General features: G+C 38.5%; 2 protein-coding genes across 2 annotated transcripts; one reads left to right on the top strand and one right to left on the bottom strand.

The window, feature by feature from the left end:
- Positions 1 to 3,003: 3,003 nt before the first annotated feature.
- On the bottom strand, positions 3,004 to 7,478 carry LOC127933237 (uncharacterized). Its single transcript, XM_052530057.1, has 11 exons — positions 7,409 to 7,478; positions 6,329 to 6,757; positions 6,096 to 6,231; positions 5,574 to 5,881; positions 5,224 to 5,425; positions 5,006 to 5,122; positions 4,767 to 4,903; positions 4,421 to 4,618; positions 4,085 to 4,323; positions 3,766 to 3,978; positions 3,004 to 3,589 (listed from the first exon to the last, which is right to left on the bottom strand). The coding sequence occupies exons 1-11, from the start codon at positions 7,426 to 7,428 to the stop codon at positions 3,183 to 3,185; spliced, it is 2,406 nt and encodes an 801-aa protein (XP_052386017.1). The 5' UTR covers positions 7,429 to 7,478; the 3' UTR covers positions 3,004 to 3,182.
- A 10,127-nt stretch (positions 7,479 to 17,605) lies between these two features.
- Positions 17,606 to 22,110, top strand: LOC127933236 (uncharacterized). Its single transcript, XM_052530055.1, has 11 exons — positions 17,606 to 17,675; positions 18,327 to 18,755; positions 18,853 to 18,988; positions 19,203 to 19,510; positions 19,659 to 19,860; positions 19,962 to 20,078; positions 20,181 to 20,317; positions 20,466 to 20,663; positions 20,761 to 20,999; positions 21,106 to 21,318; positions 21,495 to 22,110. The coding sequence occupies exons 1-11, from the start codon at positions 17,656 to 17,658 to the stop codon at positions 21,899 to 21,901; spliced, it is 2,406 nt and encodes an 801-aa protein (XP_052386015.1). The 5' UTR covers positions 17,606 to 17,655; the 3' UTR covers positions 21,902 to 22,110.
- The last annotated feature ends 3,636 nt before the right edge of the window (positions 22,111 to 25,746 follow it).

Here is a 25,746-nt window from a genome sequence, read left to right as displayed (position 1 = left end):
TATCAATATCAATTTCCTCTTGTTTTTTTAGTTGAACATGCCATCGCAGTTTTTACTGCCCTGCCACTGCTCTTCCCATCTGGCTCTGCAGAACCCAAGAAACTGTCCCAATCAGTGTCTTTTCCACGTCCTCACGGTAAGTTTAACTTCAGTAGTGATAACTTAGCAGGTGCCTAAGATGCCTACACTGTCAATAAAAAACGTCCTAATTGGGCTACTCAAAAATTGGCCATGAAACAAGAAAAAATAAATAAAAAAATAACCTCTACCCCACCTTTGGTAGAAAAATACCCATAATAATTATCATTTAGAAGGGTGTAAATTATGTTACGTGTAATTGAGCTTTATTTATATGTTTTATATTGGATGCATTTTTACCCAGGAAGAGCCTCAAACTTGAAACAGATGTTTCCTTTTCCTCATTAACCATGTCCACCCAACAACATATGAAACACAAACATTACTTACTTTGCTTTTTTGCTGTGTTTGTAGTCTAAATTCTGTATTTATTTATTTGGTTTTCTAGCCCTCTGAGGATCCTGATACCTACATCCACCGGCGTGTGCTTTCTAGTCCTGTCTTGCTGATTGGTGAGCAGAACTGCATTGTGGTTGTAGGTACAACTCCAGTTGTAACTTTTGAGAAAGATTTGCTCTACGAGGGACCTCTCTACCTCCTGGCCTATTACTATGCATTTCACCTGACATATCCCAAGTGTATTGCCACACTCTTGTCTGTGTTACAAACACAAGTACTTGGAGATGTCATCCACGAGCAGGATGCAACCTCCTCGTACAAGAAGGCCATTCATGAATGGAAAATGTTTGTTGAGTAATTCCTTAAGATGTTGTATGGCTAAGTCAGTGAGGGCTGCAGGTTTTTTTTTTTTTTGGTTTGTTGTTGTTTTTTCCCTATTTCTTTTGCACTTGAATTGTGCTATTTTTTAGTTTCTCCCACTTTTCAGTACATTGAATTTGCCATAAATGCAATACATTCATTGAGTAATTGCTGTTTGAGATTATAGTGAATGCAGCTTATAGACTGATGCATATCTCTTTGTGCAGAACATTTGCTGTTGATATGCTTGTTATTTTGTGTGTGTGTGTGTGTGTGTGTCAGTTGAATAGCCTTAGAATCAGTTCATCCTGCTTATATGCTCCATTTGTTTAAGAGGAGATTATTTAATAAATGTTCAGCAAAAAGTAAGTTTGTTTATTCATTTAGTACATTTTATGTTTCTTTATTGGGGTGTTTCAAGAATTTTTTATCTATTTTCAGGTTATTGAGCATCTTTAAAAAATCAAAATAAGATAAATTTAAGGGTAAATATTCTAGTTTTAATGCAATCTGCATTCATATTACTTATTCAGTTTTTATAAAAAGCGAAAGCTGCATAATTATAAGCATGTTTGTCTAGTTATAAGACCTAATAGTATTTTTAGTGACTAGATTTAAGTACAATATTCTAGTTTTAATGCAATTTTCACTAAATGTATTCATTATTAGATTCTTATAAAAAGAAAATACTGCATAGCTTTAAGCATTTTTGTCTAGTTTTAAGATCCATTTGCATTTATTAGTGACTAGAAATTTATGCTATTTTCAAGAATTCTTATCAAGTCAATTTTGCTTACCCCATTGGCATTGGCATTTTTTTGCTTAATTTTAGTACACTTTAACTGGATTTAAGCACATCTTGCTTGTTTCAAGGGGGGCGTTTTTGCAGTGTAACTTCAAAACAATACTTTAAAAAAATATTCATTATCAAAACCAATAGGAAAAATTGGCACAACACTAAGGGGAGTTTAGAATTTTCTTTTGACCATAGTCAAAGCATTGTCCTATCAGCTGAAACTCCTGATAGTTAAACCATTTAAGATTTTGTTTAGGGTAGAAAACTGCAGAATGGTTCAACATTTACAGACATCTCTGGAAACTGTTGAAATGTTAAAAGTTATTTAATCATTTTAAATAACTCATTTAAAATGAGTTATAAGTTATTTAAACTCATTAACTCATTTAAAATGAGTTAATGAGTTATTAAAATGATCATTTAATCAAAAAGTTATGGAAATATGAAAATGATTCAGCACCTTAACTGGCACACATTGCTTCCCCAAAAGCATGTTAAACTGGCAGCACATGCAGAGATCTGAGATGCTGGATCATGAGCTGCACATGTGAACACAGCGATGCACTTCAGTGTAAATCATGCAGAACAATAGAGGATATACTGACAATACACACAGTGTGGTGTGAGAGAGAAAGTGCTGATGGTGTCTGTTCCTCTGTACTGTGGAAAAATGAGTATTGAAATGGTCTCAAATATTTCAGATTTGATTATGCATCAACATTTTTGAAAAACATAAAATGTGTTAAAACTAAACAAATTTCAGGCATCGACTACCGAAGTGCATTTAGAACGAGTTTCAGATGTTTTTTTTTTTCTTTTGGATATTAGTGGAAATGCTGATCAGTTCTGTTCGTGTAACAAACTGTTACTTTTTAAAATGTCAGTTTATTTTTATTTTTAATCCTTATGGTTGAGTTCACAAACTCTTCTCTGCGTTGCAGCTGTCTGTCATCCATCATTCAGCATTCAAACTGCATGTCACGTTCGGTTACGACTCTCTCTCACTCTGTCTGCCTGGGGTCAGAGGTCAGACCTCTTAAAGTTTCCGGTATGTATTTCTGCCCAGCATTTTCAAATATATGGTTAATGATACACACATTTTAAGCTTAGCTCTTCATCTATACTGCAAGCCCAGGCCCACAATTCTAAGACAACCTGGCAGCTTGTGTTAAATGTGCTTAACAGCAGGATAAATTAGCACATTTATGGTGTATTGTGGAAGTGACTTTGCCATTTATGCAATTTTTTTTTTTTTTTTTTGGTCACACAACAAATTATTATGGGCCCATGAAAGTTGTGTGAAAATTATTTGAAACAAAGGCTGTTTTGAAAAAAATCTGTATTGTAAAAAGCACAACATAAATAAAGGATATAAAATAAACAAATTATCAAAAAGTCTGGAACTGACCGTAATTGCACTGGCACTGATAAAAGAAAGAATGAGATGAAATAATTGAGGAAAATTTATATTTAGGGAAAACAAACAAAAAAAAAACTATATGTACACTATAATACAATAGAATGTAATAGAGTCTGTCTGGGTAGATTATCAGACATCCAGCCACTCCAGCTCCACTTCCTCCCCATGAAAAGACCTCTTTTTTATGCTGTGGTTGAAGCGGATCTTCTCATCTTTGAGAATGTCCTTTGTAGCCTGAAAGAGCAGGACGTGCCTGTCTCCTTCTTGAAGCTTCACTATGCAGTGGCGTGGATGCACATTGACCTTCTTCTTGGAGTGCGTAATCCATCTCCCTGTGGTTTCCAGAGACGGGTGGCACTCACAGGGGAAGGTCTCTGCATCGATGCAGACTTCCTCACTGCCATGTTTAAAGAAAAACCGGTGGCCCAGCTCGCCCTGCCTCTCTGCCATCTCCCTGCCCTCAGCACCTGTGATCACCTTTCCGTGGAAATCACACAGGATGGAGCCCTTCCTGAAGGCCTTGGTTGCAACAGCTCCTGTGGTCAAAAACAACAATATTTTTTTTGTTTTGTTTTTCACTTCAGTAAGTACACATGTGTAACAGGAATTATGTTGCTACATTTGGTCATTAATGTGCTGTTCATGATGTTGTTGTTGTTTTTATATTCATTTTTAAGGGATTTTAATGTGCTCATAAGACATTTGTGCATACCTTTCTGCTCCCCAAAATCCTTCACAGCCAGACCAGTCCATTTCTGACTGGTCACCCCCCTGATGATGGCCGGGTCACTCTGCGCCTGTGCTCTGCTGAGCGGACTCCACTTCGCAATGACGTCCTCTGGGCGGGGATGATTGGCCGTCCACCCCTCTGCCTCTATGACTTTAGCCACCTTCGCTGCAGTTGGGGCATATCTTGAGCATTTTGCTGTCAAAGAGAGAACATTTACATTAAAATTCAGTTTCACACACGAGTTCTAAATGTTTCTGTTGGAGTAGATCTAATCATTGGCCAAGAAAGTATCTACACTTACCCAAAAGATGTTGCTCCCGCTTCCCGTACTGCAGAGCTCTCCACTTGTCATAGAAGACTCTGTCGGCGGGGAACCCAGCTTTTGTTCTCTGGGTTTTGTTGGGTGGGTGGCCAGTGATTCCTACAGGGAAGGCCTGTAGGAAAACATCAAAGTCTGGTGTTGGGTTGGCCGCCTCTTCTTCCACTCGCCTTCTCTTCTTTGCCTGGGCGCCCTCTTCACCAGAGTCATCAGAAGAGGAGCTGCAACATTGAAAAGGTTTCACGGTTACACACTGACAAACTGACGGATGAGCGTTGTGAGACATTATAATTATAACTGTTTCAGATAATTACGTACCGTGTCAGGGAGCTGAGCAGGTTTGCGGTCGCCACCACACTGTCCAGGGTCATCATTCGGTAGTGCTGATTTGCCACTGCCGTCGAATGGGCCATGTAGTGTGCGACAGACGCCTTCTGCTCCCCTGAGAAGTTTGCAGCCGCTTCTGTCTTAACAGTCCTGCATGTCTGCTGGCTTTTGATGTTGGGCAGTTTGTAGCTGCAATGGGGCAGAAATATCAGATGAAACTCCCACACTTGTATAATCTTCTAGAGGCTGATTTGTTTAATAAATGCACAGATCTGTTATGAGGTGAATTGTAATCCAACAGATATTTTTGGACTTAAGGACTGCTGTTAATACTTACTGTGTGTGCAGACGAGAGAGGTCATTGCTTGCACTCCTGATTTTCATGCCCGATGATGAAACAAACAGCCTGTTTCCATGATCTACATCTGGCCGGATGCAGTAAGGGCGGATCCAGGTGTAGTATGCGTTCAGCATCTGCAGAGACAAACAAAAAAAATCTGTTAATATCTGTTGTTTCATTGCTGGTGTTACTGTATTTCATGGAAAGGCAATTTAGCCTGTACAAAGTGTACTTACTGCTGCCTCCTCCATTGTTAGGGTAAACACAGCAATCTGCATTGTCGCAGTCCTGTGTTCGCTGACAGCCACACACACATTTCCCCCAGATTTTTTCCTTTCATTCCACTCTGCTGTCTGAAAAAAGAAAAACACACTGAGTGAATTACTGAGATAAATGTCCTAATATAATCTGTTTAGGCTGATGCCCCCACAAAATCTGAGGTCTTCTCACTTACTGTTATTCCCTCCACCACTCCTGGTCTCTGGAAGTGACCGAGGATCAGGATTGCTTCACAGTAGTAGCGGAACATGGTCTTTTCATCTGAAGCCACGTGGTCACCTTCCAGCAGCCTCCCATAAACGGACAGCATGTCTTTCTTGGCCTTTCGGAGGACTGCCTGGCACTCCTGACTCGCACACTCAAGGAACTGGTCATACCTAGAAAGACATACAAGACAACAATGTTGCGGAGAATTACACCCATGTCTGTAGCACATAACAGCAGATGTACAGCCAGCATATAAGTAGTATCAACATGGAGAAAGTCATGAAAGAAGACAAAATGACAGGCAGATTAGCAACTGACCTGGTTTTACGAATGACCTCGTTGTTCCACTTGGCCACTGGCTTTCTGAGGAAAGTGAGGAGGTCGATGTAGGCTTGGCACTTCCTGTAGAAGTCAGCATCTGTTGCAGCCAAGTTGAGGTGGGTCTTCAGATACTTTACAAACCGGATCATGTTGTCGATGTAATTCAGTATGGTGGCTGGGACCATGTCAGCGTGCCGGAGTTGAGTAAGGTAGTCCTTGGTTTCAGTGGACTTTAGCAGGAAGTCTAAGCGGACTTCATCCCCACTTGGCTGGATGTATCTCAGCATCCTGGAGACGTTGTCTACCTGTGATAAAGAAAAAGAGAAGTGTGAGATGATGCAGTGAGAAGAAAAGCCACACGCAGACACCCCTAATAAAGCTGTGTTTTATCTGAGTTCCCTTTTAAGGAACGCAATAGCTGTTCTACATGTGCTGTGCTACTATATATTAAAACATTTTCCAGTTACAGAGAGCAATACGGAACAGACTAAAAAGAAACCCAAATGGGATGCATCTTACCTCCTGCTGGCAGTTTGGGACCTGCAGGGTGTTGATCAAATAGCCCTTGAAGTCCGTCAACATGGGCTCTTCTGCAGGGAATTTTTCATAGAGCCCCATTTTGACCCGGACACTTGTGCTGGGCTGCGCTTGATCTCTGAAAAAAAAAATACAGACAGATGAAAATGAGCTCAAAGCAACCTTACAGTTTGTTCACAGTTTCTGCACTGATGTGTGTGAGGTTTAGAACATACCTCTGCCATGTTCGCTCACTTGGATCAGTGGTGCTGCCTTCAGAGCTGCTGTCCTTCGCCACCAAGACACCACCTGCCACTTGAGAGCTGACACCGGATGTGGGAACGGCAGCTGTGCTGGTGGACGGCTCTTCGGGTTGCAGGTCTGCCGGGTTAGGAGCATTGGCCACGAAAAACTTTCTTTGGCGCAGCTCTTCCAGAAGAGCCAGCCTAGATGGTCTGTGGGGGTAACGTTTAACCATCTCATTGTAGTCCCAGTTTCTGGCTTCCCGTGTCCACACCTTGGTGGACTCCTTGGCCCTCTTTGCCTCCTCCAGCCGTTCTTCGGGTGTCCTTTTTTTCATGCAGACCCTGCTCAGATGCGTCGTCAGCATTTCCTGTGGTTTTTCACACAGCAGGCAGTGAACAATGCGACGGTCAGATTTCTGGCTGTGAGGGAAAAGCAGACACACCAAAGATTACAAATGTGAAAATGAATCAAGACAGAGCCTTCTTAAGACAGAGGCCTGATGTGACCCTTAACCAGCAAGACTTATCATAGAAAGCTACTGTAATGCTACCAGAACCTGTTTTTCTGCCTTCTTAAGACAGAGGCCTGGTGTGTGCTAAAGTGACTGACCAATTCACACCTGACCCTTGACCTATTTCAATTTTTGGAATGAGAAACAAGTCTTACTTTAAAGAGATAATACACTGTAAAAAAAAAAGTAAAAAAAAAAAGTTGACTTGACTTAAAATTATAAGGCAACTTGATGCACAGCTTTTTTGAGTTTACTCAACTATAGAGTTTAACTATAGAGATGTTATGGTCGAGTAAACAAATAAAATAAAAACTGAGCAGCAAGTTGCATTTTAAATTGTAGGTTAAGTGAACTTTTCTTTTTTTTACGGTGTAGAAAAACAAAGAATAAAACCTATCCTTTAGTTTTTCACAATATGCTCAACATTAGTTTTATCACGTTTTTATCCATACTATGTCAACTGGCATATAACAATAACAGGCAATAACATGGAAAAAAGATTTGATCAGACACAACACAAGTAGGAAAAATCAACTAGAGAAAGGAAATGTAAACTTACTTGTCGGATTGTGATGCCATTTTCCCAAAAAGTTCAAGATGTCCTTGCAAAGTCAAAAGGTGGTATCTGTAATCTGATTTGAAAACACAGTGAATGTGTGATTTACTATCTGCAGTATGTATACAGCACCAGTTGTGTGACGTCATCGTCAAGCAGACCAATCAGGTTGATTGCTATTGTTTATTGGGTGGGAGGAACCAGCATCTGGAAAATGCTCTGGTGAGTTTTATCAAAGATAATGTTTCACATTAATCCATGTGGGTAAAAGTTTATATAGGAGGTAATAGTTTGTAAAACTTGTTCATAACTTTGGACAAGAAAATGTGCATCGTCCCTTTTAAATTAAAATAAAATAAAGAATAAAAAGAATGGAAAACAAAGGTAACATTACAAGTATAAAACATTTACTTATATTCAGGTTAATAAAGTTGTATTGATATGTCAACCTCATCGCTTTACTTTGCTTAGAGAAACAAGTTAAATGAATAAACATGTTTGAATGTAGTCTTTTTCTTAACATGTTTTTCAAATGTAATTTATTCAGAGCGTACAAAAAATAAAGGTTTCTGCGCAGAAGTAATTCAGAATAGACACATAACCAACATATATTTAGAAAGCCATCCTTGAGAGTTTATAGTTCAAGACTCCAAATTAATCAGACGGTTATAAATATTGAGAGATATAAGGTCAAACATAAAACAAATAAGAACATATTTATTAAATGTATAAAATATTTTTTGAATGTAGGATATCAACTTATAACCACAACTAAAGAGTAGCTACAAGTCCTTCCTTCCCTGACATGGTCTTACAATAGGCCACAATAATTTTTTGTAAATGCATAATTTTCATCCTCAGGTTTGAAATTATTTGGAGAAGTTTTAGAAATGGGCTGATAAGATATTTTATTGCCCTGTAAACAACCATTGATGGCCCAATCATCACAACCATGATGGCCCGATTTTGATTTAAAAATGGCCCATAATTTGTGCAGATGGCCTGTTAAAGGGTTTAAAATTGGCTTTAAAGCATAAATTACAGAGTAGAATTTCCTCTGCCCCACCAAATATATGTAAATAAGTTATCCTTATAAATTATACTGACTTATTATTTTGAAGACTAATAAACAAAATGTGCATTGTCCCTTTTAAAAATAAAATAAAGAATACAAAGAATGACCAGTTTGAAAATAAAATGGTTTAAAAAAAGTAATCCCCCTTTGTCTGAACACAAAAATGAACTTTATACTATTTTATTATCAACATTAATCAAAAGGTTACCTCAAGTGTACATTCAAATTATTAACACTTTCCCCACCAGCAGTTTATACACGATACCTTACAACTTTATTAAATTGAATATATAATTAACATTTTTATACTTGTATTTATTTTCATTTCACCCCCTGTACGTCCTAATAAAATAAAAAAAAATTACCCATAAATAAAATAAAACCTTTAGGACATCTCATTTTGTATATTGACACATGCTGTCCTAAAGACCTGCAGTTACTGCCCTGCAATGACCCTTGAGTTGGTATTTAAACTAGCCAGTCAGAACTCACATTACACCTTGCCCCCTCCAGACTGGAAAGGTGTGAAAGTCAGCCTGTAATCAGCACTTTCATTCAGAAGTGTCATTGTGTTTCAAATTGGCTCATTTTCATCCTATAATTGGCCCATTCAGGTCAAGGTTTAAAATGATGTATCAGCTGTTGCAGAAAAACCGGGTGGGACTACAAAGTGGTCAATAAAGGTGATTTGTCCCTTTTTAAATGAAGAATAAAAAGAATGTGCAGTTAAGTGGTATGCAATTTATACTTTAAACTAAACTAGGTCAGATTTGGTGAGAGCAGGATAAGGATGCCTGCTCTGGGGATACCTGGGGATAATCTTATCAGGGTCAGATCTCTTAAAGTTTTCGGTATGCATTAACTTCATATCTGATCTCCACAGATGCTGGACCCATACTTCCAGAAGATTCGTCCAGGATATCTGCAGGACAGTGAGGACGATCAGGGCAGATTTTTCCTGTCCAAACAAGGGCTGCCAGTTGGCAAAGTCACAAGTGATCTCAGGCGTCTACATGAACAGTAAGTTTTAGCCAACCTGGTCTCACAGAATTACGTGAAATGTCCACGGGTCCTTAACTCAAAATCCGTGAAGCCAATGACGGAGTACAGAACTCGCTCAACGGACGTGCTTTCTCATTTGGAAACGCAACATTTGAAGTATTTGTTTCTTTTCCCACATCAAATGCCATAATGACATTAACCAGACAGTTATTGTAGTTATTGCATTGTCCTGTCATCATAAAAGTTCAGTTTGTTTCAGTTAGATAACCAAAGTCCCGTGATGGCACCATGGACCTCAACAACCTGGCCTCACTCACTGGATGTTGTTATGTTGCTGGCTTGATTAGAAACTTAAAAGCTTTATGTCGACTGTGTTGCCATGGCATGTAATTAACTTTTTCTTGTCCTGTCATCATAAAATCCAGTTTGATGGCGTTTTACACACATTTTGGCTGTAGTCAGACTCAGAACTAAAATCTGTGATAGGAGCACGGAGTGAGTCTGTGCTGAGATCACGGATAACTCTAACGCAAGTCAATGACACTCATCTTCCGTGGTCCACACACGGATACCCGTTTCAATGACAGAGAACAGATCTCACTCAATGAAGGTGCTATCTCATCTGGAAACACAGCATTTGAAGTATTTATTTTCCAACACCAAATACCATGACCAACCTGACTGTTATTGTAACTATTGCATTGTCCTGCCATCATACAAATTCACTTTGATTCTGTTAGCCTAACTAAAATCTGTTTTACGAGCAGGGAGTGAGTCTGTGCTGTGCATCAGCACGATACTTTCTGATTAATTAATTGTTTTTTTTTTCCACAGGACAACAGAAGAAACTCACTGAAACTTAAAAAACAATCGGAGCTTAACTTACTGTAACAAAACTGAGCAACATACTGTATTGCTGGTGACAAAAACACATATTAAAACTTTTTTTGCTGTAAAATGCGCAATGGTTCTTTTTTTACTTTTTTTTATTGCTTTTTATTTTTTTTATAGGCCTCATCAGGAGTTTTAGTAAAGGACATATTCATGCACAGCCATCCCCTAGTTCCAGTTAGAAAGTGAAAGATGTTATTGTATATTTCTGCATTTTTATGTAACATTTTATGTAATGTGTTTGTTTTCCTGAACACTTCATCTTTCTTCCATTGTTCGGACAATCAGTGTTTATTTGATGCTGTGCTGATTGAGTTTTATAGATGATATTGCACACTTGACATGCATGTCTTCATGATGTTATTTTGTGAGTTTGAAACATTTACATTGTGTGTATCACTTTTTGGTCAATAGAATTTTTAAAGAAAATGTATCTTTTTCCGGTGTTCTCTGAAAGACATATACCGTATTTATACTGTTTTGTTTTTTTATAAAAGTATTTGCATACTGAAAATTGTTAACGTTTACAACATAACTGCCTTTTAATTCTTCATAGTTTTATTCTTCAAAAACGAGCTTGGTGACAGCACAGTAATATGCGCACTTTGTCTGTAAACATTACTTTATTACACATAACATAAAAACGAGTCCCGTTTGACTGATCAGCTTCTACTCGAGTTATTTTAGGACAGCGGTTTGAATGTAACTCAATGGTGCTTTCTGCTGGTAGGGATTAGTAAGATGGCGGATCGAACACTTCCGGTGGCTTCACTGCCTGTTGGCAGTTTAGAACGCGATGAGCGATCCAGTTATATATATAGATCAGTGGTGTTTACAAAGGTGAGTATTATAAAACAAAACACGGTTCCCATGTGATAAAATCGTTTTTGCTGAGCTACTATAGGGTAAACTGTTGATTTGTTAAGGTGTAAAGACGTTAGCCAGTAACATCATAGTATATTTGTGATGAAAAACAACATCAAAACATGTTTTATTATGTAAAGCGAACAGCGGATCTCCAGTAAGCATATGTACGTCTCCAAAGTGGATTAAAGACGATTAATTGTCTGTTTAATATGAACATCAACATTGCTTTAGATGACTAAGTAATGTAAATAAATAAATCTACATTAAGTACACATAAGTTATCTAATTAATTTGACCATTAGTGTTGTTGATAAATTGTGGAGTTCTTGTGTTGGATCAAGTGAGTGAACAACATGTAAATGCAGTATATCACAGATAAATGACAGAGGAGACGGACTCTTGTCTGAATGTTACAGGGACAGATGAGACACACGTGTGTTTATCTGCTGAAGAGAGACTGATGAAGAAATGCTGCCATCAAAGATTCTCAGTGAGTACACTACAGTCATCAAAACATCTTTTAAATCTTAAGTTGTAGTTTATTAATAAACAGTTATTACAGCACTTTTCTGATTCTTGTTTGCTGTACATTTGATGCAGATCTTTTGTGGTGGAGCAGGTGACAGCAGCATCTGTGGAAAAAACCTGAAAGAAAAATCTAAAGTAAGATCATTCTGTTACTTCTAATACAGAAATGAAGTGACACTGTGCTGTTAAAATGACTGCTTTTGTTTTGTGTTTGTGCATCTTTGCAGGATCTGAAATGTCTGCAGACAGCTGTGTGCACTGAGGATGAAGAAGATGGAGTGCCATGGGTGAAATGCTCCATCACTGCATCTCCCCTTGTTTTCTCATCAGGACCAGATGCTGCTGTGGTCTCTTCATCTTCAGTGACCCCAGAGCCAGCGAGAGCATCTAGAGAAAGACCTAAAGACACTGAGGATGTGATTTTGGTCAAGTTTGTCCTGCTGATTACTGTTCCTACAGCATCAGTCAATAAAACCTGAGTTTCAGAAGTTTCTAAAGTATCATCAAATAATGTCACAAAGAATCTGAAAGTCATGCTCCATTGACTGATACTGTATGGACACAAACCAGCAGGAGAAACTTGACAAAAATCACCTTTTGTGTTTGGACAAAGGATTGAACAGAATGGAAGCAAGTCATTAATGACTGAATTTATACGTTTAGATGACCTGACCCTTTAAAACCCCAAATAGAAACTGTATTAAATGTATGCATGCATTAATATTATAGTAGAACATTGAAGAAAAAGCGCTTTAAGAAATAAGCAGCTTTATTAAGCATTTTTCTGCCCAAGACACAAAAAAAAAAAAGCATTCACAAAATTCACATTCACATGTATTAATTGGTCAGACACTTTTATATGAAGTGACTTACAGTGCTTCTATTACAGGATCTCAATCCCTCTGGAGTCACCTGGAGTAAAGACACACTGGTGGAAATTGATCCAGAAACCTTCTGCTCACCAGTCCAGTTCACTACACCACAGAAATAATGAAGCTACAGCAAATTAACATGAATTTAAAAATCTGAAATTAAATTCAGCAATAAATAGAATGCTGACAACATGATATAAAGTGTTTTACTCTGTGTAAGTGTTTTCCAGGTCGTGGTGTTCATGGAGAGCAGGTGCTCACAGCAGCAGTCAGATCGTCCCGCCCATGTTCTCCTGTTCTTGTTCAGGGTCTTCATCATGGTGTTCCTCATCCTCTCTGTGCACTCAGACAAGGACTCGATGTCCCTCTCATCATGATCAGATTCAGTCTGACTGCAGCAGACCTGATGGACGGATATGGATTCACCGTCTTTAAACATTCAAAAACAGAACAATGTTTGAATAAAGCTTTGTTTCATCTGTTGTTGACTTATATTTATTGTGATGGTTACTTTTATTATTTTACTTGTTTATTCATGTCTCCTGTTGTTGTCAGTAAATTAAATATAGCCTAACTGTTTCATTAACACATACATTAATTCATTACTTGACTGAATATTTAGAAGTATTCATCTTGGCTGCATTTGTCTAATGTGAAGTTATGCATAGATATGAAAAAAAAAAATACAATTTGTTTTACAAAAAATATATATAATTATAAGTCACCATTTATCATTATTATTGTTGATAAGTGTTGGGGTGGGCTAGAAATGCTTTCTGAGGTAATCTTAATTTTTAAGTAGTAATACTTACATTTTTCAAGTGTAAAATCAACATTCTTCTCCAAAGACCAGATCTTCAAGCACCTGATCAACGTCTCCTTTGTGCAGATATTACAAATACTGCAAAAGCTGAGGAAAACCGTACGAGGTAGGGTTGTGGAGTTACTGATGATATGAAGGGTTTAATTTAGACTGTGGGTAATTTCAATAAAACATAAAAACAACACAAATATATTGGTTAAACTACAATTACAATAAAAAGGGCATTTGTGTATTCAACAAGACCACAAAAAGGAGCAAATTGCATCAACATCAAAATATTTAGGTAGTAAATAGGCCTATTAAACCTGTAGCAGTCAGTCATATATTTGAGGTTGTTGCGCTTGTTATAACGTCATAGGCCACATGATAACGTAAACATGGCGGAATTCATTCATACTCAACGAGATTTGGCTGTAGAGTGTGTACTCTTTTAGCGCAGTTTAAGTAAGTACTTATTGAAATTTAGTACCTACTCGTTAAGTATGCGATTTCGGACGCAGACCATGCTTCAGTTTTTGACGCTTTGGGAGTGAGAATGGGTTGACGCACAGCGCGTGATGCACGTGGTGGGAGTGGCGGCGCTGTGTATTAATTATGTATTATTATTATCTAGGTCTTTTTCGGTAATTATTTCGAAGCTGTGTTGATTTGCTGTTTATTTATATTTTTAAAACTATAACGCTACATCTCTCAACATTTACTCAGATGTTCTCATTGTATTCATTCATTTCTTTATTTATATTATATTATTTTGGTCTTATTACCGGTGAAATATTACAGTAAGCCAGAACACGGGCCGAGCGGGGCTCATTCTAAACCCATTAGCGGACATTCATATCACAGAATCTGACAGCGATCAGCGGCTCATCAGCGTCAGCATTTTTAAGCAGCCTTTACAATAACCTTAATAAAAACTTTTAACTTTAGAGTCTAAAGTAAAAATAAAAAGATCTGTAGACCTATCTCTGCTAGTTTATTTTTTTTTTATTTTTTTTTATTTTTGGTTCTTTTTATTTAAAATATATTGTTTCTAAATGTGAAAATGTGTTCAGTTATGTGTCAAGGACTTGATATTGAATTGTGTAATTGGAAAAAAAAAATCTAGGCCTATAAAAAAAAGCAATAAAAAAAGTAAAAAAAAAATTTTTTTTTTTTTGCTGTAAAATTGCGCATTTTACAGCAAAAAAAAAAAAAAAGTTTTAATATGTGTTTTTGTCACCAGCAATACAGTATGTTGCTCAGTTTTGTTACAGTAAGTTAAGCTCCGATTGTTTTTTAAGTTTCAGTGAGTTTCTTCTGTTGTCCTGTGGAAAAAAAAAACAATTAATTAATCAGAAAGTATCGTGCTGATGCACAGCACAGACTCACTCCCTGCTCGTAAAACAGATTTTAGTTAGGCTAACAGAATCAAAGTGAATTTGTATGATGGCAGGACAATGCAATAGTTACAATAACAGTCAGGTTGGTCATGGTATTTGGTGTTGGAAAATAAATACTTCAAATGCTGTGTTTCCAGATGAGATAGCACCTTCATTGAGTGAGATCTGTTCTCTGTCATTGAAACGGGTATCCGTGTGTGGACCACGGAAGATGAGTGTCATTGACTTGCGTTAGAGTTATCCGTGATCTCAGCACAGACTCACTCCGTGCTCCTATCACAGATTTTAGTTCTGAGTCTGACTACAGCCAAAATGTGTGTAAAACGCCATCAAACTGGATTTTATGATGACAGGACAAGAAAAAGTTAATTACATGCCATGGCAACACAGTCGACATAAAGCTTTTAAGTTTCTAATCAAGCCAGCAACATAACAACATCCAGTGAGTGAGGCCAGGTTGTTGAGGTCCATGGTGCCATCACGGGACTTTGGTTATCTAACTGAAACAAACTGAACTTTTATGATGACAGGACAATGCAATAACTACAATAACTGTCTGGTTAATGTCATTATGGCATTTGATGTGGGAAAAGAAACAAATACTTCAAATGTTGCGTTTCCAAATGAGAAAGCACGTCCGTTGAGCGAGTTCTGTACTCCGTCATTGGCTTCACGGATTTTGAGTTAAGGACCCGTGGACATTTCACGTAATTCTGTGAGACCAGGTTGGCTAAAACTTACTGTTCATGTAGACGCCTGAGATCACTTGTGACTTTGCCAACTGGCAGCCCTTGTTTGGACAGGAAAAATCTGCCCTGATCGTCCTCACTGTCCTGCAGATATCCTGGACGAATCTTCTGGAAGTATGGGTCCAGCATCTGTGGAGATCAGATATGAAGTTAATGCATACCGAAAACTTTAAGAGATCTGACCCTGATAAGATTATCCCCAGGTATCCCCAGAGCAGGCATCCTTATCCTGCTCTCACCAAATCTGACCTAGTTTAGTTTAAAGTATAAATTGCATACCACTTAACTGCACATTCTTTTTATTCTTCATTTAAAAAGGGACAAATCACCTTTATTGACCACTTTGTAGTCCCACCCGGTTTTTCTGCAACAGCTGATACATCATTTTAAACCTTGACCTGAATGGGCCAATTATAGGATGAAAATGAGCCAATTTGAAACACAATGACACTTCTGAATGAAAGTGCTGATTACAGGCTGACTTTCACACCTTTCCAGTCTGGAGGGGGCAAGGTGTAATGTGAGTTCTGACTGGCTAGTTTAAATACCAACTCAAGGGTCATTGCAGGGCAGTAACTGCAGGTCTTTAGGACAGCATGTGTCAATATACAAAATGAGATGTCCTAAAGGTTTTATTTTATTTATGGGTAATTTTTTTTTATTTTATTAGGACGTACAGGGGGTGAAATGAAAATAAATACAAGTATAAAAATGTTAATTATATATTCAATTTAATAAAGTTGTAAGGTATCGTGTATAAACTGCTGGTGGGGAAAGTGTTAATAATTTGAATGTACACTTGAGGTAACCTTTTGATTAATGTTGATAATAAAATAGTATAAAGTTCATTTTTGTGTTCAGACAAAGGGGGATTACTTTTTTTAAACCATTTTATTTTCAAACTGGTCATTCTTTGTATTCTTTATTTTATTTTTAAAAGGGACAATGCACATTTTGTTTATTAGTCTTCAAAATAATAAGTCAGTATAATTTATAAGGATAACTTATTTACATATATTTGGTGGGGCAGAGGAAATTCTACTCTGTAATTTATGCTTTAAAGCCAATTTTAAACCCTTTAACAGGCCATCTGCACAAATTATGGGCCATTTTTAAATCAAAATCGGGCCATCATGGTTGTGATGATTGGGCCATCAATGGTTGTTTACAGGGCAATAAAATATCTTATCAGCCCATTTCTAAAACTTCTCCAAATAATTTCAAACCTGAGGATGAAAATTATGCATTTACAAAAAATTATTGTGGCCTATTGTAAGACCATGTCAGGGAAGGAAGGACTTGTAGCTACTCTTTAGTTGTGGTTATAAGTTGATATCCTACATTCAAAAAATATTTTATACATTTAATAAATATGTTCTTATTTGTTTTATGTTTGACCTTATATCTCTCAATATTTATAACCGTCTGATTAATTTGGAGTCTTGAACTATAAACTCTCAAGGATGGCTTTCTAAATATATGTTGGTTATGTGTCTATTCTGAATTACTTCTGCGCAGAAACCTTTATTTTTTGTACGCTCTGAATAAATTACATTTGAAAAACATGTTAAGAAAAAGACTACATTCAAACATGTTTATTCATTTAACTTGTTTCTCTAAGCAAAGTAAAGCGATGAGGTTGACATATCAATACAACTTTATTAACCTGAATATAAGTAAATGTTTTATACTTGTAATGTTACCTTTGTTTTCCATTCTTTTTATTCTTTATTTTATTTTAATTTAAAAGGGACGATGCACATTTTCTTGTCCAAAGTTATGAACAAGTTTTACAAACTATTACCTCCTATATAAACTTTTACCCACATGGATTAATGTGAAACATTATCTTTGATAAAACTCACCAGAGCATTTTCCAGATGCTGGTTCCTCCCACCCAATAAACAATAGCAATCAACCTGATTGGTCTGCTTGACGATGACGTCACACAACTGGTGCTGTATACATACTGCAGATAGTAAATCACACATTCACTGTGTTTTCAAATCAGATTACAGATACCACCTTTTGACTTTGCAAGGACATCTTGAACTTTTTGGGAAAATGGCATCACAATCCGACAAGTAAGTTTACATTTCCTTTCTCTAGTTGATTTTTCCTACTTGTGTTGTGTCTGATCAAATCTTTTTTCCATGTTATTGCCTGTTATTGTTATATGCCAGTTGACATAGTATGGATAAAAACGTGATAAAACTAATGTTGAGCATATTGTGAAAAACTAAAGGATAGGTTTTATTCTTTGTTTTTCTACACCGTAAAAAAAAGAAAAGTTCACTTAACCTACAATTTAAAATGCAACTTGCTGCTCAGTTTTTATTTTATTTGTTTACTCGACCATAACATCTCTATAGTTAAACTCTATAGTTGAGTAAACTCAAAAAAGCTGTGCATCAAGTTGCCTTATAATTTTAAGTCAAGTCAACTTTTTTTTTTTACTTTTTTTTTTACAGTGTATTATCTCTTTAAAGTAAGACTTGTTTCTCATTCCAAAAATTGAAATAGGTCAAGGGTCAGGTGTGAATTGGTCAGTCACTTTAGCACACACCAGGCCTCTGTCTTAAGAAGGCAGAAAAACAGGTTCTGGTAGCATTACAGTAGCTTTCTATGATAAGTCTTGCTGGTTAAGGGTCACATCAGGCCTCTGTCTTAAGAAGGCTCTGTCTTGATTCATTTTCACATTTGTAATCTTTGGTGTGTCTGCTTTTCCCTCACAGCCAGAAATCTGACCGTCGCATTGTTCACTGCCTGCTGTGTGAAAAACCACAGGAAATGCTGACGACGCATCTGAGCAGGGTCTGCATGAAAAAAAGGACACCCGAAGAACGGCTGGAGGAGGCAAAGAGGGCCAAGGAGTCCACCAAGGTGTGGACACGGGAAGCCAGAAACTGGGACTACAATGAGATGGTTAAACGTTACCCCCACAGACCATCTAGGCTGGCTCTTCTGGAAGAGCTGCGCCAAAGAAAGTTTTTCGTGGCCAATGCTCCTAACCCGGCAGACCTGCAACCCGAAGAGCCGTCCACCAGCACAGCTGCCGTTCCCACATCCGGTGTCAGCTCTCAAGTGGCAGGTGGTGTCTTGGTGGCGAAGGACAGCAGCTCTGAAGGCAGCACCACTGATCCAAGTGAGCGAACATGGCAGAGGTATGTTCTAAACCTCACACACATCAGTGCAGAAACTGTGAACAAACTGTAAGGTTGCTTTGAGCTCATTTTCATCTGTCTGTATTTTTTTTTTCAGAGATCAAGCGCAGCCCAGCACAAGTGTCCGGGTCAAAATGGGGCTCTATGAAAAATTCCCTGCAGAAGAGCCCATGTTGACGGACTTCAAGGGCTATTTGATCAACACCCTGCAGGTCCCAAACTGCCAGCAGGAGGTAAGATGCATCCCATTTGGGTTTCTTTTTAGTCTGTTCCGTATTGCTCTCTGTAACTGGAAAATGTTTTAATATATAGTAGCACAGCACATGTAGAACAGCTATTGCGTTCCTTAAAAGGGAACTCAGATAAAACACAGCTTTATTAGGGGTGTCTGCGTGTGGCTTTTCTTCTCACTGCATCATCTCACACTTCTCTTTTTCTTTATCACAGGTAGACAACGTCTCCAGGATGCTGAGATACATCCAGCCAAGTGGGGATGAAGTCCGCTTAGACTTCCTGCTAAAGTCCACTGAAACCAAGGACTACCTTACTCAACTCCGGCACGCTGACATGGTCCCAGCCACCATACTGAATTACATCGACAACATGATCCGGTTTGTAAAGTATCTGAAGACCCACCTCAACTTGGCTGCAACAGATGCTGACTTCTACAGGAAGTGCCAAGCCTACATCGACCTCCTCACTTTCCTCAGAAAGCCAGTGGCCAAGTGGAACAACGAGGTCATTCGTAAAACCAGGTCAGTTGCTAATCTGCCTGTCATTTTGTCTTCTTTCATGACTTTCTCCATGTTGATACTACTTATATGCTGGCTGTACATCTGCTGTTATGTGCTACAGACATGGGTGTAATTCTCCGCAACATTGTTGTCTTGTATGTCTTTCTAGGTATGACCAGTTCCTTGAGTGTGCGAGTCAGGAGTGCCAGGCAGTCCTCCGAAAGGCCAAGAAAGACATGCTGTCCGTTTATGGGAGGCTGCTGGAAGGTGACCACGTGGCTTCAGATGAAAAGACCATGTTCCGCTACTACTGTGAAGCAATCCTGATCCTCGGTCACTTCCAGAGACCAGGAGTGGTGGAGGGAATAACAGTAAGTGAGAAGACCTCAGATTTTGTGGGGGCATCAGCCTAAACAGATTATATTAGGACATTTATCTCAGTAATTCACTCAGTGTGTTTTTCTTTTTTCAGACAGCAGAGTGGAATGAAAGGAAAAAATCTGGGGGAAATGTGTGTGTGGCTGTCAGCGAACACAGGACTGCGACAATGCAGATTGCTGTGTTTACCCTAACAATGGAGGAGGCAGCAGTAAGTACACTTTGTACAGGCTAAATTGCCTTTCCATGAAATACAGTAACACCAGCAATGAAACAACAGATATTAACAGATTTTTTTTGTTTGTCTCTGCAGATGCTGAACGCATACTACACCTGGATCCGCCCTTACTGCATCCGGCCAGATGTAGATCATGGAAACAGGCTGTTTGTTTCATCATCGGGCATGAAAATCAGGAGTGCAAGCAATGACCTCTCTCGTCTGCACACACAGTAAGTATTAACAGCAGTCCTTAAGTCCAAAAATATCTGTTGGATTACAATTCACCTCATAACAGATCTGTGCATTTATTAAACAAATCAGCCTCTAGAAGATTATACAAGTGTGGGAGTTTCATCTGATATTTCTGCCCCATTGCAGCTACAAACTGCCCAACATCAAAAGCCAGCAGACATGCAGGACTGTTAAGACAGAAGCGGCTGCAAACTTCTCAGGGGAGCAGAAGGCGTCTGTCGCACACTACATGGCCCATTCGACGGCAGTGGCAAATCAGCACTACCGAATGATGACCCTGGACAGTGTGGTGGCGACCGCAAACCTGCTCAGCTCCCTGACACGGTACGTAATTATCTGAAACAGTTATAATTATAATGTCTCACAACGCTCATCCGTCAGTTTGTCAGTGTGTAACCGTGAAACCTTTTCAATGTTGCAGCTCCTCTTCTGATGACTCTGGTGAAGAGGGCGCCCAGGCAAAGAAGAGAAGGCGAGTGGAAGAAGAGGCGGCCAACCCAACACCAGACTTTGATGTTTTCCTACAGGCCTTCCCTGTAGGAATCACTGGCCACCCACCCAACAAAACCCAGAGAACAAAAGCTGGGTTCCCCGCCGACAGAGTCTTCTATGACAAGTGGAGAGCTCTGCAGTACGGGAAGCGGGAGCAACATCTTTTGGGTAAGTGTAGATACTTTCTTGGCCAATGATTAGATCTACTCCAACAGAAACATTTAGAACTCGTGTGTGAAACTGAATTTTAATGTAAATGTTCTCTCTTTGACAGCAAAATGCTCAAGATATGCCCCAACTGCAGCGAAGGTGGCTAAAGTCATAGAGGCAGAGGGGTGGACGGCCAATCATCCCCGCCCAGAGGACGTCATTGCGAAGTGGAGTCCGCTCAGCAGAGCACAGGCGCAGAGTGACCCGGCCATCATCAGGGGGGTGACCAGTCAGAAATGGACTGGTCTGGCTGTGAAGGATTTTGGGGAGCAGAAAGGTATGCACAAATGTCTTATGAGCACATTAAAATCCCTTAAAAATGAATATAAAAACAACAACAACATCATGAACAGCACATTAATGACCAAATGTAGCAACATAATTCCTGTTACACATGTGTACTTACTGAAGTGAAAAACAAAACAAAAAAAATATTGTTGTTTTTGACCACAGGAGCTGTTGCAACCAAGGCCTTCAGGAAGGGCTCCATCCTGTGTGATTTCCACGGAAAGGTGATCACAGGTGCTGAGGGCAGGGAGATGGCAGAGAGGCAGGGCGAGCTGGGCCACCGGTTTTTCTTTAAACATGGCAGTGAGGAAGTCTGCATCGATGCGGAGACCTTCCCCTGTGAGTGCCACCCGTCTCTGGAAACCACAGGGAGATGGATTACGCACTCCAAGAAGAAGGTCAATGTGCATCCACGCCACTGCATAGTGAAGCTTCAAGAAGGAGACAGGCACGTCCTGCTCTTTCAGGCTACAAAGGACATTCTCAAAGATGAGAAGATCCGCTTCAACCACAGCATAAAAAAGAGGTCTTTTCATGGGGAGGAAGTGGAGCTGGAGTGGCTGGATGTCTGATAATCTACCCAGACAGACTCTATTACATTCTATTGTATTATAGTGTACATATAGTTTTTTTTTGTTTGTTTTCCCTAAATATAAATTTTCCTCAATTATTTCATCTCATTCTTTCTTTTATCAGTGCCAGTGCAATTACGGTCAGTTCCAGACTTTTTGATAATTTGTTTATTTTATATCCTTTATTTATGTTGTGCTTTTTACAATACAGATTTGAATTCGGTCAAATTGAGCTCATGTTGGTGAAGGAAGAGAAGCATGTGTATTTTCTTGTTACTCCTCATGATGTGTCCTACTTGCCAGAGTTTGGACTATATAAAGTGAAGGATGCAAGGCACAGCATGCAGTACTGGAAAGCAGAGCTCAAATTGGACTATTATCCATTGCCTGCATATAAGCTTTTGGGGTCAAAAGTAATTTCACTGAAACATAGCATTGCTGACACAGAGTAAAGATAATGTAAAGGTGAATATACACCAAGAGTGTCCAGTCTTATTCCAGGAGATCTACCTATCTGCAGGGTTCAGATCCAACACTGATAGGTTTCTATTCATCCATGGGACTATAATTTTCCAGAAATACATCAATAAAGTAATCGAGTAGACTACAGCGGTTTAGCCAAATTTATGAAGACATGTCAGTGTGCAAACTAAAGCAGTTTCGTGTTTGGGTTGGAGCTGAACATATTGATAGGTACATCTCTAGGAACAGGACAAGGCATCCTTGTTAAACGCGTCATCCACAGTGTTTTTTTTTTAAATATATAAATACTTCTACATTAATCGAGCTTCTTAAGAGTTTTGACCATCACAGCACAATACTTCATGTGAAGCTGCATTGAACTCACCTTCATATAAACAATGGTTATAAGAGTCCCTAAGAGTTGACAAGAAACTAAATTTATCTTTAGCTGGATGTGACTATATGGGTTAGATTAAAGCAGCTTTTTCTATTTGCACTTGACTAGTTGTTTGTCTTAGTGTCATGGATGAAAAGAGTGCTTTTGTGTGATGGTGGGGTGAAGGAAGGACTGGAAACAATAGAGAGTTAACAGGTTTAGTGAAAATAAACAAACACAAACAAGAAGAGACAATGATGCGGGGAAGAAGACAATCCAAGATGGTGGTGAGGAGGTGAGGAATCCGGATGATGGCGTTGAGAAGGCAGCAGGAGAGGATGGCACAGGAACTGCAGGGAATAGAGCCAAAGGTAAGTATTTGTGGCTGAGTGGAAGTGCGTAGAGTGGAAGTGCGTAGAGTGGATGAGGTTCCGGGATATCACGAACATCCAACGCAGACAACACTGAAGCTGACAAACAGGGTAAATGACATGAAACAACGATCTCACAAACACAAGACGTGAGACAAGCCAATATAAAGGGGATGAGTAATGAGTGACAGCTGTTGCTGATGACAATTAACGGAGACGCCCACAAACTAATCAGTGCAGATGCGAAACACACAGACTTCACCACAAAGTGCAAACACCCCGAGATCACGGTTTACTAACCGTGACATCTTGCCTCTTTAATTAAATTAGCTCTACCAAAAATGAGCAAACTTGAGCCGTTACTGAAAGCACTGAACCAATTAGGAGTGCAGAACTGTGAGGACATGAACTATATCCAGGAGAGTGACCTTCTCCATGAGGCCAGTGGAAGCAAGGAAACTCTTGTCATGCTTCAAATCAGCAAGTATGTGTTTGAGGTTGTATATAACATAATTATCATATGAAAGAATTTGTTCAACACAAAATTTAAAGGGAAAATTGTCATTATCTACTTGCCATAAATTTTTTGCAAACCTGTGTAAAGTTATTTGTTCTCAGGGCTGTCAACTTTTGAGTTCAGCTTAGAGTGAGATTCTGGGGGCGTGGCTTTGTTATGGGGGAGGGGTTTATGGAGGGGCGTGGCTTGGTCTGGAAAAAAATACAAACACAAAATCCTTGCATTATCTACTACATTAGGGCTGTCAAAATGGCTGAAAAACTAAATTCGAATTTTTTACTTGTATATTATTACAATTCGAATTATATTCGAATTTAAAATGAATAATTTCAGTTAGGGTGAAGAGAAGCTTTTTGCTTCTATCCTGATGCCACAACTGGGCGCATCGAGCAAAATATTACTAATGTACGTTTAATAAATGCATTAGAATACATGACTATTAATTGAATAATATTTAAAAATATATATTTATAAACCAATTATATTTTAGTTGCTTAAACAACTATAAACAAAACAGCATCATGTATACATGCAAAGTTTAATACAGAGCGCGGAAAGCCAATCACAGAGTCCATTTTACATTTAAAAACACAGTGGGATGGGAAAAAACCACCAAAAATTCTCGAGATAAGTTTTTAAAAAGTTAATATTAATTTTACATGGCTTTTTAAACAACTTATTTCCGGCTGTCTTGTGAGAGACGCGAGTGTGCGAAATGCATTCTATGTGAACAGCTTGATTTAGGTTTTGTGTCTTCTCCACATTCTTGTTCTTTTTTTCCGCAATATTTTGAAAGAATATTGCTGCAGCATTGCATCTAGTGGCTTAAACTAGAAAGGCTAACAAGAAAATTATAATGCAATGCAGAGGTGGGTAGAGTACCCAAAAACTTTACTCAAGTAAAAGTAAAAGTAATTCTAGAAATATTTACTCAAGTAAAAGTAAAAGTACTAGTCTTGAATAGTTACTTGAGTAAGAGTAAAAGAGTATCGGATAAAAAATCTACTCAAGTAGTTAGTTACTAGTTACTTTGGGTCATATATACGGAGCCTTTTTTATATAGATATATAGACAAAAAATGTAAGTAATGTATGTGTGTGTGTATAAATGTATATATTTCATCAGCCTTTAATCCAATTTATGTAATTTATTATAAAACCCTGTCTGTTTATTTAAGTAACAAATATAGGTATCATGCCATAACATATTTTTAATACGACTGACTTTATTTTAAATGTGAATTTAACATTGAAAGTTAATGTGATATAAATATTGCTACTAATCTTTCATTGTTCAGAAAGAGAGCAAATAACATTTACATTAAACATAATTTTCACTGACAGTCTAGATTTCATTCACTCTCAGAAACTACCATTAAAATCACTGAAACTGTTAACACTGTGAAATCAATATCTTAATTATAGATTCGTACACACATCTGCACTTTGTTGTTTCTGACGAGAGAATTCGGCAGAAAGAGGTATTCAGTCAGCGAGCGAGTGAAGGAAGCACCGGCATTTCAGCGATGACTCATCGGAACGCCTCTGATTGGCCATTGCATTCAAAAGCTCAACAGAACCGTGTGTGATTGGTTAATGCGCAGCGCTGTAAAAACGCGTCTGTCTCTGGCTCAGCGCCAGCAAGCGATCACAGATCTAAATTTAGCAGCTGATGATATGACTTGCTGAACCTACTCGCACTGGTGTGATTGTATTAAAATTAATAAAATCTTAATCGGCTATTCTTTGTCTTTTGGAAGCTGCATTCAACCTGTTACAAGCCACACACGTACAACAAACTAATGTCACAGTGGTATCGTGAACTGTAATCGAATGTAGCCCAAGTTATTACCTGTTAAACAGTAGACAGCACACGCGTTCATCTAATAAGGATCTCCACCGCAAGCAAATAATAGCCTTTGCAGATTAGCTTTCAATTCAGTGCAGTTCCATAGCCACGTTTTCAACGCTGCTGATGATCTTAAACGTTACAACTCTGAGTGAACCGCTTCAGAGCTCAGCGCGTGCAGCATGGAACTGAACGACTCAATCAAACTGATTCATGAACCAATTCACTCGTTTGCCCACTGGTTTGATCAAGCCTTTGAACAGAGTTGACT

The sequence above is a fragment of the Carassius gibelio genome, chromosome A17 (genome assembly GCF_023724105.1).
Source record: "Carassius gibelio isolate Cgi1373 ecotype wild population from Czech Republic chromosome A17, carGib1.2-hapl.c, whole genome shotgun sequence".
In the NCBI taxonomy this organism is placed as follows: Eukaryota; Metazoa; Chordata; class Actinopteri; order Cypriniformes; family Cyprinidae; genus Carassius; species Carassius gibelio.
This window is presented reverse-complemented; position numbering and strand designations above follow the sequence as displayed.

What these genes read in the sequence shown, in the direction of transcription:
- LOC127933236 (XM_052530055.1), top strand. Translation starts at nt 17,656, where the DNA reads ATGGCATCACAATCCGACAA. An exon ending in ATGGCATCACAATCCGACAA is followed by an intron (nt 17,676 to 18,326) that starts GTAAGTTTACAT and finishes TTTCCCTCACAG; the next exon opens with CCAGAAATCTGACCGTCGCA. An exon ending in GAGTGGTGGAGGGAATAACA is followed by an intron (nt 19,861 to 19,961) that starts GTAAGTGAGAAG and finishes TTCTTTTTTCAG; the next exon opens with ACAGCAGAGTGGAATGAAAG.
- LOC127933237 (XM_052530057.1), bottom strand. Translation starts at nt 7,428, where the DNA reads ATGGCATCACAATCCGACAA. An exon ending in GCGGGAGCAACATCTTTTGG is followed by an intron (nt 3,979 to 4,084) that starts GTAAGTGTAGAT and finishes TCTCTTTGACAG; the next exon opens with CAAAATGCTCAAGATATGCC. An exon ending in GGATTTTGGGGAGCAGAAAG is followed by an intron (nt 3,590 to 3,765) that starts GTATGCACAAAT and finishes TTTTGACCACAG; the next exon opens with GAGCTGTTGCAACCAAGGCC.